Source organism: Zalophus californianus, chromosome 2 (genome assembly GCF_009762305.2).
Source record: "Zalophus californianus isolate mZalCal1 chromosome 2, mZalCal1.pri.v2, whole genome shotgun sequence".
NCBI lineage: Eukaryota > Metazoa > Chordata > Mammalia > Carnivora > Otariidae > Zalophus > Zalophus californianus.
Window position 1 is genome coordinate 81254537 of NC_045596.1, and position 13983 is coordinate 81268519.

At 35.6% G+C, this 13983-nt stretch overlaps 1 protein-coding gene across 2 annotated transcripts in view; it reads left to right on the forward strand.

The window, feature by feature from the left end:
* METAP1 (methionyl aminopeptidase 1) overlaps window positions 1-13983 on the forward strand; it is a 65956-nt gene that overhangs the window by 33433 nt on the left and 18540 nt on the right. For both annotated transcript variants that reach the window (XM_027600362.1, XM_027600363.1), the window contains exons 2-5: window positions 1768-1819; window positions 7350-7462; window positions 8616-8676; window positions 12835-12926. In XM_027600362.1, the coding sequence (XP_027456163.1) occupies window positions 1768-1819; window positions 7350-7462; window positions 8616-8676; window positions 12835-12926 (318 nt within the window). The remainder of the gene's footprint in view (window positions 1-1767; window positions 1820-7349; window positions 7463-8615; window positions 8677-12834; window positions 12927-13983) is intronic.

The window sequence follows — 13983 nt, forward strand, 5'->3', positions numbered from 1 at the left end:
TTTTTGTTTTTTAAAACCAGTTTCCTATAACTCCAGGGCAGAGAAGAACTGATCTTTTTGCCAGTTTTGAGTGGTTTTTGCAATTTGACAGCAGATTGGAATAACGATTTTCCCTCCTATTAGTTTTCTATAGCTACCATACCAAATTACCACAAACTTGGTAGCTTAAGACAACACAAATTTATTTTCTCACAGTTCACGAGGTCAGAAGTCTGACAGGTCTCAGGGCTGAAGTCAGGTGTTGGCAGGTTGGCATCCTTTCTGGAGGCTTTGGGAACTATTACTTGCCCATTGTAGTTTCTGGAGACTGGTGTCTTGGCTCGTGGCCCCTTCCTCCATCTTCAATCCCAGTAATGTAACTTCTCTTCGACCCTGCCTCCATCATTCTGTCTTTCTCTGATGACTCCTGCCTCTCTCTTCCACTTTTTAAGGATCCTGTGATTATATCGGGCCCAACTGGATAAAACAGATAATCTCCCCATCTTAAGGTCAGCTGATGAGCCGCTTTAATTCCCCTTTACCTTAGTTGTGACCCAGCACATTCACAGGTTCTGAGGATTAGGACATGGCCATCCCTGGGGTTGCCATTATTCTCCCAACCACATCACCCATCCTCCCCAAAAGACTGAGCTGAGTTTTAGCTTCAAAATTGAAAAAATATTGAATGTTGCAGATACCTTTTTATATATTTGAAGTCTTGAGGTTTAACATTGCAGTAGGAGGTGATAGGTATGCCCTGGGTTTTCTTAACGTAACTATTGGCAGGGGGAAGTCGTGAAGATGCTGGCCTTGGAGGAGGGGAAACTAAGCCCTCAGAGCCTTGGACAAACCTTGGGGGAGAGTAGCTTTACCATTTCTTTGGTGGTGCTTTCTATTTTTTTTTAGCTTTTTTTCTTATCCATTACTTACTCTTTTATATTTGCAAAGTCAAAACATTTGTAGGAGTTTGTGAATTTTCTTAGTATTGATAATAATTTGTTTGAATAATTTTAAGTTCTTTGAAGGAAATACCATAAAAATGAAAGCATAAATAAGATCTATGTCTGGTTGAATTCATTTTTCTAATTTATTACTTGAGTTCATTATTTGAATTCAGTTTATTACTTGAGTTCATTTTCCCAATACAGTACTTCCTACTGGCATCTGAAATATGTCACGTGAACTTTTTTCCCTAAGTGAAAAGTTGAGTCTTTCTGGTCATTGATCCATTTTGATCAATCAGCAAGTACTCACTGAAATGCCACTGTGTGCTAGCTATTGTGGTTGGCTCTGGGGATGTGGGGGTAAACTTGACATAGTGCCTTCCCTCACGGAGCTTACCGTGTAGGGCTGTCAGCGTGGAGAAAACAAAGAGGGAATAACTAACCAGGAATCAAACTAATATAAATAATGGAAAAATCTGCAAAATTTTCCTTTTTCTCTTTTCTCCCCTAGTGTATGATTGATTAATTGGGTCATGATTCTTTTCAAATACTTCAAAATAATTTGGTGTCATAAAATTGAGATATAACTATGACTACTATTTATAATATACACTAATGTTTCTTACTTATTTGAGATACTCTCAAGTTTAGTTTGCTTTTTGAAGTGAATTTTTAAATAGGTATCATCATTTCTTAAGCCTTCCCAAATACTGAATGTAGTGAAGTCACAGATTTTGACTTGTGCAAACAAAGGTTCCAGTGTCTTATTTCTTACATACAGTATTCTTTAAAATGTCTCTGATGAAGGAAGGCCTGACACTAATTTTCATGTTTGCTCCTTTAGGAATGTTTTAAAGGAAGTTGGGCAACTCACAAGTTACTGCATAAGAAAGCAAGTAAGTAAAATCACGTATCTGTGTACCATTTGTCTTAGAAATGGCTTTTATGCAGAAGACTAGAAGTCTTCCAGTTCTGAAAGTGTGTATTTGAATTTCTGAAAGTATAATCCCAAGAGCTAGAATTAGCACGTTTTAAAATTTTTTACTCTTTGTGCTTTGTAATCATGGAAATAAAATGTGGCTGAGCAGTTTCTTTGTTAATCTTGTATGTGACATAAAAACATGAGATGATTGTTGGCATAGATAGATCTTTCTTGAGTAGTACCTGAGAATGTCCTAATTTTCTGGCACCCACTTTCCTTTGCTAGAAGTGTTTTCGTGTTGTGGGTAGGGGCACATGAGCTGTCTGGCTTCCTCTCTTGTTTTTGTTTCATTTTCCAAAATGTTATTACTTTGTTTTTTTGGTGTTTTAATATTACTATTATTATTTTTATTTTATTTTATTTATTTTATTTTATTTTATTTTATTTTGTTATGTTAATCACCATACATTACATCATTAGTTTTTGATGTAATGTTCCATGATTCATTGTTTGCGGTGTTTTAATATTATTATTTGCAGCTGAATGTTTTAAAGTTACTTTCTGAGACACCACAAAGTGAAACTCTTAGCTATTGTTGTCAGCCACATGGAACTATCACCAATTCACATGACTTTTCCTGCTTTGGCCACTCACTCATCCTGTAAATTCATTTCATTAGTGGGCTGCCTTAAGGGCTTAAGACAATTCGTTGCAGTTACCTGAAAACTGACAAGGGCTTTCTGGTCTTAAAACATGGCCATTCTGATGGATGAAGGCTTGGCAGACAGCGTATGGTTCTTGGTAAAAAGTTTGTTTCAGCCTACTGATCTTTGTTTTTTTATTCATCTAACTGTATATTTTTTAGGAATTTGCTGGTTTAATAAACATAGATTATTTCATATATATCTGTCTTAAAATCTCATTGAGGTCAGTTTAACCACCATTTGAAAGAAAGGGAAATAAAAATATAAAAAGACAATTTCTGTGGTTCTATAAAGTGAACTCTACGTTGAATGGAAATGCTAGGTTATTATGGGAGGAGGAAATGTGGTTAAAAATGAGGAAGAAGGATCTCAAATAAATAAGAGTTAAGCAAAGCATAAATAACAGGATTTGTTACTTCAGATCAAAGTATAGAGGTTGGCTTAAATAAAACTATTTAACTTTATTCAGTCATACATTAAGTACTGTATTTCTAAGGTGTTAGATATTTTTAGAGCTCTTTGAGCCAGTTATTAACATTTTATATCCAGGAAATTAAAGCATAGGGAAGTGAAGGGTTGAGATGAAATAGTATGTTAATAAAACAGCTTAGAATGTGTCTCTACCCCAGGCGTTTGCTAACTCATTGAAGTGTGTGTGTTTTGTTTTGTTTTGTTTTTATAAGATTTTATTAGAGAGAGAGAACGAGAATGAGTTGGGGGGAAGGGGCAGAGGGAGAGGGAGAAGCAGGTTCTCCGCTGAGCAGGGAGCCTGACGTGGGGCTGGATCCTAGGGTGCTGGGATCATTACCTGAGCTGAAGACAGATGCTTAACTGACTGAGCCACCCAGGTGCCCCAAGTGTGCGTGTTTCTTTAATACTGGATTCCTATGGGAAATTAAGGGCCATTACGACCTGCACTCCAAGAGAATTAAACAAGCTGACGTCCTCTAAGTAAAAAGATCATAATTATTACTGCCTTAGACTGAAACTATTTGCATTTTACTCATTGCTCTTAGTGTTTACTATGGTGCCATCTTTTAGATGGTGCCCTCTTGGATCTTTGGGCATGGTTCTCTTAGTGGGTGAGAGCATTGTTCTTGGTTCCTTTGGGCTGTTTTGGTTAGAGACAGCCCTCAGCTGGCCAGCCCTGTATCTTTCAGATCCTATTAAATTGACCCCGACTACACCCATTGGGGAGGGCAGTCCCAGAGGAGGGAATGGTGTTGGGAAGGTTGGTATCCAGGGGAAAAGAATGCTGGGCTGGCAAGGAACCAGGGTGTATTAGAAGATCGCATTTTATTCCAAGAAGCAATAGTGAGATAACATACAGCATGCAGTTCATTTCACGAAGATGACATACCCCGCCTTTTTCTTTTTCTTTTTTTTTTTTAAGACCTTATTTATTTATTTGAGAGAGACAGAGATAGCGAGAGAGAGCAGGAGCGGGGAGGAGAGGGAGAAGCAGGCTCCCCACTGAGCTGGGAGCCTGACACAGGGCTTGATCCCAGGATCCTGGGACTGAGCCACCCAGGCACCCTGTTTTTCTTTCTTTCTTTCTTTCTTTTTTTTTTTAACTGTAATGTGTACTGATCTCTAATTAAGGAGCCTGATTTATATTTATATTGGTACAGGATATTGGTCTGTCATTTGCTTTTAATATTTTTGCCTAGTTTTGGCACGAGAGTAATCCTGGACTCATGAAATGGGAGATGTTGCCTCCACTTTTCTTTTCTAGAAGAGATTGTGTAGAATTGGTATTATTTCTTCTGTAAATATTTGGTATAATTTATTAGTGAAGCCATCTGGACCTAGAGTTGTTTTGATTGCAGAAGCTAATCAGGCCTTAGGAAAATTTCAAGTGTGAGTTAAAGAAATGACTCAAGGGTAGAATTTACTTTTCATGTGTCCTGGTGAAGAAGACCGGTTAGATTGCAAAGCCCTTAGATGCACATAGTGTTGACGCTCACTCGGTGCATATTTCCAACATGTATCTCCTGTCAGAATGCACACAGTAGCATTGGCTGTTAGTCTGATCTGTAAAAGTTGTCAGTAATAATATAGTATGTTTTAGATTGTCACTTTTTTTAGTTTATCACTGATAAAACCAGTGTTTCTTTGTCACCTTTGCTTACAGTTAAAAGGTAGGAGGAGCACTTTATAAGTGTTTTTTGAATAACCAAAAGTATGATATGAAAACTCGATTTAAAAACAAAACAAAACTTTAAATAATCCTTTTTATTCTACTTCTCTACCCCTCCAAACCTAGTATGCTTGATTTTTGGATAGCAGAGAGAAGGTGTTATGTCATCATTCAGAACTTTTTCCACCAAGCTTTGTGAGCATGGGTTACGTTAAGCCTCACCTCCAAAATGCTGAAATTACAGGTTTGTTATGAGGATTAAATAAATAAATCCACATAAAGTGCTTAGCATATGTACAATGCCTAGTAAGTGCTCAACAATTGTTTAATAATCATCTCTGGAACAACCGAGTCAGGATTGTGAGCAGAAAATCCTGTCCCAGGCAAAGCTTAGACGTGTGCAGTTCTTCTGTGTCAGCTGACTAGGAGGAGGCAGCCTGCACAGGACCTTTTTAAGAGTGAGGCCTGGGTGTGCTGTGCTTTGGGTCACACCTTGTGCATACCAGATACTCTGCCACTCCCTGCAGCGTACCTGGCTGGGCCTTTGGCATTGTCATGTTTGAAAGACAACTACAGATATTTATTTACACTGTCCTGTGCTCTCAGTCTTTTGACAAAGACCCATTGGTGAATAATTTTGTTCCTAATCCCCAGTACAGTTCATGCTTACTAGTAGGTATCTGTTAATGTGTCTAGCATTTGAGGGTTAGATCAAATTGATCCTGAAATGTAAACTAACTTACTTTTGAGGTGTAAATTTCCCTAAGTAAATTATACCTAGAGATTAGAAATTGCCATAATTCAGTCTTAACTGATTTAGGTAGCTTTGAGTTATATTATTTGTTGGAGGTCTGCTTTTAATTCTCTTTTGAAAATAGATTGTGGAAAAGCCCAAACACAGATCAGCAGGAAGCTTTGAAAGATTGTGCATCTTTCCTTCTCCCTCCACACTCCCCGGGAGTGTGTCAGACCAAAAAGCCTACATCTTGATTGCTGTTCTGTCCTAGGTTTCAGGTGAAAATTATTCTAGAAGTTCATATTTCAGACAAAGCACTTGATGCAGTTGATAGCCGAAGCAGGCGTCCACTTGCCTGCATTTTGAACTGTTTCCTGTAATGTTTGACCCTGGGGGTAATGAATGGAGTCCAGTTTTGTCCTGGGATGCGAAACAGTTTTCCTATTGACATTCACATTCACGGTGGCTTTCTTGAACTCCAGAGGGGAGAAAGATCTAAAATTCAGGAGCATGATAGAGCTTTTCTTTTCCTTTGCTATTCTTATCTTATTTTCTAGTCTTACTCTTTTCTATTCCTTTACCTTATATGTAATATTATAATTGCATTCTCTTCCAAAGCAATGTGACTGGACTGGCTGTATTTTTGCAGTCTTGTCCGTTGTGTTTCAACCACTGTTCAATCCCAGGTTGACGAAGGGCTCTGTGGAAAGGGTACTGCACTGGGAACCAGCGTTCCTACATGTCTCTGCACTTGTGAGCCATACTGCCTCAGTTTCCTCCTCTGTAAAATGAGGAGTCAATAGTGTAGATTGTCTTTTTGTTTTTGTTAACTTTAGGACTTACTGATCTTATAACTGGAAGTTTATACTTCACTCATTTCACCATTCCTCTGCAGCTTAACATTATGTGAGTATTTCTGTTCCTCCCCATTTTGGATGTTTAGATTGTCTAAAGGAAGTCTGACTTTTATTTTTTTGTTTTTTAATTTTTTTTAAGTCTGACTTTTAAAAACTATGATAGCTTAACAGTAAACAGGAGAAGATCAGTGTGCATTGGGAGGTGTATAGGTTGATTTGGTGTAGGAGGGATTTGAATTCCTGCTGTGTAAAAGTCTTAGGTTACTTTTATTTTACTTGGTGGATAAGAGATGCAGTCAGGGTGCTGACATCAGACACTATTGAGGGTCTGTTCCATGTGCAAAGAATTCTTAGGTGCATTAACATTATGTACTAATAACTAACCTGGTAAGAGTGAGTGTGTGTGTGTGATTCTTAATTTTTCTGAGTTTTCAGTAATTTTCTGTTGATTGTTCCCTCCTCTTATCTTTGACTTTCCTACTTCCTTCTCTTACTCCCTCTCTGAAAAAAGGCATAGGATGACTATAAAATTTTCAAAGCATTCTGAAGTACTTGTCTGAAAGCTGTTTGCCAGCTAAGTGGGAAATTTTTGTTTTTTACTTTAAATTTGCTGTGGAATTATTTAGAATCCGTTCTTTCAGTAAGAGCACAGAATCCATTTATAACATCTGCTCTCAGTTGGGAAGTTTTGCCTAGGCTTAGATTTTATATTTCAAAAAATGGGCTTCCTATAAATTGACATTGTAGAGAGAATACATTTAGCATTTTCTTGGAAAAGGAGTTCTGTGAGCTATTCCTATTTGGTATTGTATAAAATCTTAGAATATGTTTAGCTTGGGTCTTTTCTCCCAAGACACTTAAATCTTTGAGGAATCATAGGGTTGTGAACATAGCAAGAAAGCAGAAGCTTTGGTGATTTAGGTTAGGGTGGAAGTTTGCTAGATTTTTACGCCTGGGCTCTGTGGCTTGGTTTCCAAACAAGTGATAGCTTGTTCCAAACAAGTGCTCAGTAGCTTGACAACTGAAGTATTTCTTTCTCTTTTATTTCTTGTCTGCCCACCTCCTAGAAGATGAAAAGGCCAAACGAGAAGTGTCTTCCTGGACTGTAGAAGGTGATATTAACACTGATCCGTGGGCAGGCTATCGATATACTGGTAAACTCAGACCACATTATCCACTGGTGAGTAAATAAGGTAATACAAATTTTACATTCTTTTTTTTTTTTTTTTAAGATTTTATTTAATAGAGAGGGGGGAAAGGATAAGCCAGGGGAGGGGCAGGAGGAGAGGGAGAAGCAGACTCCCCACTGAGCGGGGAGCCCACTGTCGCTGTCTGGCTTGATCCCAGGACCCTGGGATCATGAACCGAGCCAAAGTCAGACACTTAACTGACTGAGCCACCCAGGCGCCCACAAAATTTTACATTCTTTCAAACCAGTTTTCAGAATTTTCAGTTTCCTAAAAATGATACATGTGTTTTGTATTCCAATTATTAATCATATAATCAGGATTAAATTTGCATTCTAGCTCTTTAGCTTTTATGATATATTACTTGGAATTTAGGATAATTGAGAGTCATGGGCAAAACAAAGAATTTTAGGTGAAAGGATTAAAAATGCTCTAATCTTATTAGAATGAGGTAGAATAGGTATTTTCTGGCCAGCACAGTGATAGTGTATATTACTCTTTTCCTAGTATTTTTAAGCAGGATATATTTCCACCTTAATTTAGATATGGCTTTTCTGCCACACCCAGCCCTTCCTATGTTCTTGGCAGGTGGACCTCAGGAATCTTAACACAGGAATTGACTTAAGTTGACATCTGTTTGCTATCCTTAAATATTTAAAAACTCTTTACTGATGGTTTTCTTTTTATCAAAGGGGTATATCTTTAAATTTTAAAATTTGGAAAAATATAAAAAACATGAGAAAGTCTCTTTAATTCTACCTCCAGAGATAATGACCAGGAGCATATTAATGTATATTTACTTTGAGACATTATTTTATTACTGTTTTTGGTTTGCTGGTTTGTTTGGAGCAACATGGGCACCTTGCTGTCTGTGTCATCTTAAATCCTAACTTGTCCACTCTCCTCCTTTCGTAAGTATCCTCAGAAAGGCAGTGGCATTAGCCACTAGGAAAGGAAAGCTTAGTCTTCATGAAAGAGATACGATATTTAAGATGTCATTTAAAACTTGTTTTCCATTTATATATGAATGAACTTTTATCTTTAGTGTTTTTTCCCCTACATTTTTTTTCTTTGTTAGTAAATTTTAATAATGAAAGTTACTTTCAGATTTGAATTGGTTTTAACTAACTTCTTTGATGTTTTTAGATGCCAACAAGGCCAGTGCCAAGTTATATTCAAAGACCAGATTATGCTGATCACCCTTTAGGTAAATTCTGTGCTGATTCTTCATTTTTCAATTTGTGGGCTTGGTGACTACTGCAAAGGAAAGGAGTTTTTTTGTTTTTTTTTTTTTGGTGGAAATTTTTCAGTGCTGGATTTCCAATAAAATGTAAACATGTGTTTCCGAGACACAGTAGAACATTTGTAAGAATCAAAGATTCTTTCCTCCCTTTAGAAATCTACCCAATTCTGAAAACGTTGTTTATGTAGCTAACGGCTACATTTAACATAATGTATTTTGTGTTGTTCTGTCAAATTCTAGATTAAAAATTGTTTTGATTTTAACATGTCCTCCTACCTTAACTATGTAATATCTATTTAGATTAAAAAAACAGCTTGTGGAGGCCTTGATTGTGAATGTCTAATTGACATTGATGAATGTCAGTAATGAACATTTAGTTCATTGATTGAATGAACTAAAGACTCTGAGCTATAGCAGTAATAGAAATAATAGGATGATTATGATTCTATAACTGATACTTATTTTTTCATGACTACGTGTCAGGCACTGTGTTAAGTTCTTTACATGCATTCCTTTCTCCATTTAATGCTTTGACCACCCCTGAGTTGGGTTCCATGGTCTTCTCCATTTTATAGATACTGATAGTGAGACACCCAGAGAAGATAGGTAATTTGCAGCACAGGTTAGTGGAGCAGTCTGATCTTAGGGCCTGCATACATAGCTTCAGTTGGACTATGTGAGATTACTGATTTTGCATGTCTAAAATGTTGAGTATCAGCATTTTTCTGTGGTTTAATCTACTAAGCTGAGCTACCTTTGCTTTGTTCTGTAAGAGGTGGAGAGGTATATTAACTTATGAATATAATTTTATTTTTTAAAAGATTTATTGATTTATTTTAGAGATATAAAGAGAGAGTGCGCATGGGCAGTGGGAGGGGTAGAGGGAGAGGGAGAGGAAGAGAGAATCCACAAGCAGACTCCTCGGCTGAACACAGAGCCCATCACGGGACTCAGTCTCAGGACCCTGACATTATGACCTGAGCCGAAATCAAGAGTTGAGTTGGCCGCTTAATGGACTGAGCCACCCAGGCGCCCCATGAATAGAATTTTAAAGTTTAGTTAAACTCCACAATTTCAGATGAATTGAAGGACAGGACAGTCTGAATGACAATATTGTTAAGGGTGTATAATTTCATTTCTCTATACTTAATATTCTTGAGTATAGTTTTAATTTGTTTTAAAAAAATACATAGACAAGGTAAATTCTAATAGGATAAAATGTTACACAGTGAAAAGTAAGTCCTACGCCCCAGAGGTAACCACTGTTAACAGTTTATTGGGGCACTTTCTGGAGATATTTTATGTGTGCACACACAAAAATACCCCACCCCAATTCCACACAAAAGGAACAAACTGTATATACTTTTTCACCTTGTTATATTCTCTTAATATTTCTTGGAAACATTCTATATAAACCCTCCACTTCTTTTTAATGACTGAGGTGTATTGCATTGTGTGGATGTGTCAGTTTGTTAAACCAGGCCTCTACTAATGTATGGCTGGTTTATTTCCAGGTTTTTACTTCTTACAATTTGACTGCAGTAACTCTTTTTTATTTACTTCTTTGTGAACGTGTGAGAGTATTTCTGTAGGTTAATTGCCTGAAGTAAATAGGTAGATCAAAGGATGCATGCATTTTTTATTTTGAGAGGCTCTACAAATTTCCGAGATTTTGCCGTTTGTTGCTCTCATTAAAAACATATGGGGGGGTTTCTTTTCCTACATCCTCCCCAGTATAGAATGTTGCCAAGTTTTATGATTTGTGCTAATTGTTACTGTAATTTATATTTTTAAATTGTAAGGTTGAGCATCTTTTTATATGTTAAAGGTCATTTTTATTTTTTTTCCCTCTTGATCTGTCTGTTCATATCCTTAGCCTCCCCCTCAGTTAGATTTGTAGTTTTTTCTATACTGAGTTATAAGTGCTCTTTCTATATTAAGAAAAATAATCCCTTGATATATGTGCTATAAATGTTTTTTCCCAACTGAACATTTACATTTTTGTCTTTATAGCATTACATTTATGACACACTTTCAACGTTTTTCTGTAATAAAATTTATCAGTGTTTTCTTTTAAGGTGTCTATGGCTTTATGACCTAGAAAGACCTTTTTGGTTCAGATATTATAAAAAATATTTTCTCCTCTTTTCTTCCACTATTTTCATGGTTTCACTCTTTGTGTATGATAAGATTTTTGATGCTTTTATCATTTATTATTAGGTGTTAAATAGGGATGCAACTTAATTTTTCTCTCAGAAGAATATCTGGTTATCATATCACTAGTGTTTAAAGAAATCAGTTGTCTTTTAATTGATTTTTAAATGCAATCTATGTCCTTATAGTAAGTTCTCACACGTCTGGGTCTGTTTTTGGTTTCTAATCTGTTTCATTAACCCATTTGTCTAATCATGTGCCATTGCCAAACTCTTTTAATTATTATTGCTATGTAATGTTTTAATACTTGGTAAGCCTTGTTGCCCCACCTTTCCTCTTTTTCAGAATTTTCCTGGCATTCTTGCATGTTTGTTTTTCCATGTGAAATTTATTTTATTTTATTACTTTTTCCATGCGAAATTTAGAATCTGTCTGGTTCCCAAAAATACCCTGTTGCCATTTTTTATTGGGATAGCATTAAATTTATAGACTCATATTGGAAGAATTCACATCTTTACAGTATGGAGTATTCCTACCCAAGGAGAGGGTGTTTTTCTCTTTTGTCTCCTTTTATGTCTTTTAGTGGTGTTTTCAATTTTTCTTCATTAGGCTTCCTTTTTGTTGTTAAGTTTATTCCTGGATACTTTTTTAGTTACTCTTATGAATAGCATCTTCTCTATTTTCTAGCAGTGGTTTGTATATGGGAAAGTTAATTGACTCTGATGTATTTATCTGATATTCTGCCAGCTTGCTGCACTCTTATTTCTAGTCATTTATCAGGTATTCCCTTGTTCTAGGGACACATAATCATATCTCTCAAATGATGAGGGTTTTGTTCTTTTCTTTCTAGTTTTATACATCTTATTCTTTCTCTTGTTTAATTACATTTGTTAGTACTGTCAGAACATTGTTAAATAATACTCCTGAGGAGTGGACATTCCATTATGATGGTTCTTAACTTGAGATTTGTATTTGTCATGTTAAGGTGCTAGCTGGCCATGTTATCAGAATTATCTTTGAAGATGATCATTTATCTTTCCTCTCTTAATCTGCAGCTCTGATGGATTATATTAATAGGTTTGTTAATATTGAACTATCCTTGCCTTTCCAATATGAATCTCATTTAAGTCATGCTGTATTTTATGTTTTTTGGATTCTGTTTGATAATACTTTATTTGGGATTTTTATATCTTTTATAAAAAAGCTTAGTTTATGGTTGATTATGTTCTCTTTTGTCAAGTTTTGAAATAATTATACTGACTGTGACACTTTTCAAATGTATGAATAACTTGAATTAAGCTAATTTTATTAGTGAAAATTCTTAGGGTGGTATTTTTCAAACTTTTTTGACTATGGCCTAGAACGAAAAATGGATTTTATAACATGATCTGTGTGTGTGTGTGTGTGTGTGTGTAAATTAACATTCCACAATAGCACTTAGTCTATATGATTTAGTCTAATATTTTCTGTTCCATGTATTTTCTTTAAAAAAATGTTAGTCATGGTCCACTAAAGGGTCACAAGCTACAGTTTGAAAAACACCGACTTAGGTTCTTGTTTAAAAAAATCAGTGAGTATAATGATTCATCAGTAGTTGGTATATAATTGCTTCATTAGTTGATGATCGTTACAGCAATTTGTAAATTGTATGGTACTGTTTAAGTGTGAATCATTTCCTGACCTTACCAGCATATTGCCTGTCATGTAATAAGTACTCCATACTGACTGATTTCTAATAGATCTGGGATTTGTTCTTTCGAATTCTGTCTTCAGTTTGTTTAGCAAATTTCCTTTTCATATTGAAAATATTTTTAAAAAATATCTGACCTGGACCCTCCAAAATTATGAGATACTATTGTGTGAAATAATGAGGCTTGACGATTACTGTGTCATTAGGAAGACAATTAGGCTAATAAATACTACATCTTTCCATTCATTCTGGCTTTTCTTACTGATTTTCTTTTTCAGGAATGTCTGAATCTGAACAGGCTCTTAAAGGTACTTCTCAAATTAAATTACTCTCATCTGAAGATATAGAAGGAATGCGACTTGTATGTAGGGTAAGAGTTACTTTTTTCCCCATGGAGTAAGCTACATTTAAGTGGACATGAAGTAGTTAGACATGAAGTCAATGATTTGTTGATTTATAAAGGTAGCAAATGTTACATTATAAGACTTTGGCTAGCCATACTTATTTTTCATTAAAGTATTGCTAGCATATAATTTTATGCAACTGTTGTTTTCTGCATCGAAGCTTGGATAGCCTATTTGAAAAATAATATGGCAGGTAATCTAGTTTAGTTGGCAGTCAATTTTTTGACCTGTTGAATTTTTTTTTTTTTTTAAAAACCAGGTATATTCATGATATTTTGTCATTTTATTTTCACGAGTCATCATAACATAGGGCAAAGTTTAAGGCTTTATATAACTTTAAGTTAAAGCCTCTGTTAAAGCCATGAAATACAGTAGCCCACCCTTATCCATGGTTTTGCTGTCCATGGTTTCAGTTACCCGTGGTCAACCACGGTCTGGAAGCAGGTGATCTTTTTTCTGATGTATTGTCAGAAGGTCATGTAGCTTAATGCTACATCACAATGCCTGTGTCATTCACTTCATTTTATCTCATCATGGAGGCATTTTATCATCCCACATCATCCCCAGAAGGGTGAGTACAGTATAGTAAGCTATTTTGAGAGAGAGAGAGAGATCACATTCATATAACTTTTATTAGAGTATATTGTTATATACTTTCTCTATATAATAATTGTTCTGTTATTGTTGTTAATCTCTCAGTCCTTTATAAATTAAATTTTATCATAGGTTTATATATATAGGAAAAACATAGTATATGTTGGTTTCAGTACTGTCTGGTTTCAGGCATCCAGAGGGTCTTGGAACATATCCGCTACAGATAATGGGAGACTACTGTAACTAGGAAGTATAAAAATGTGAGAAGACTTAACTTCCATCAACTGATTGTTTAGATTCCTAGGATATGCATTTTCACATCAAAATCAGTCATGCTTTCTTATTAAGCTAGTTAGCCCAATTTTATTTATATATTTATACACACATCTATTTATTGATGGACATTGGAAATGCAAATGGTTTTAAAAT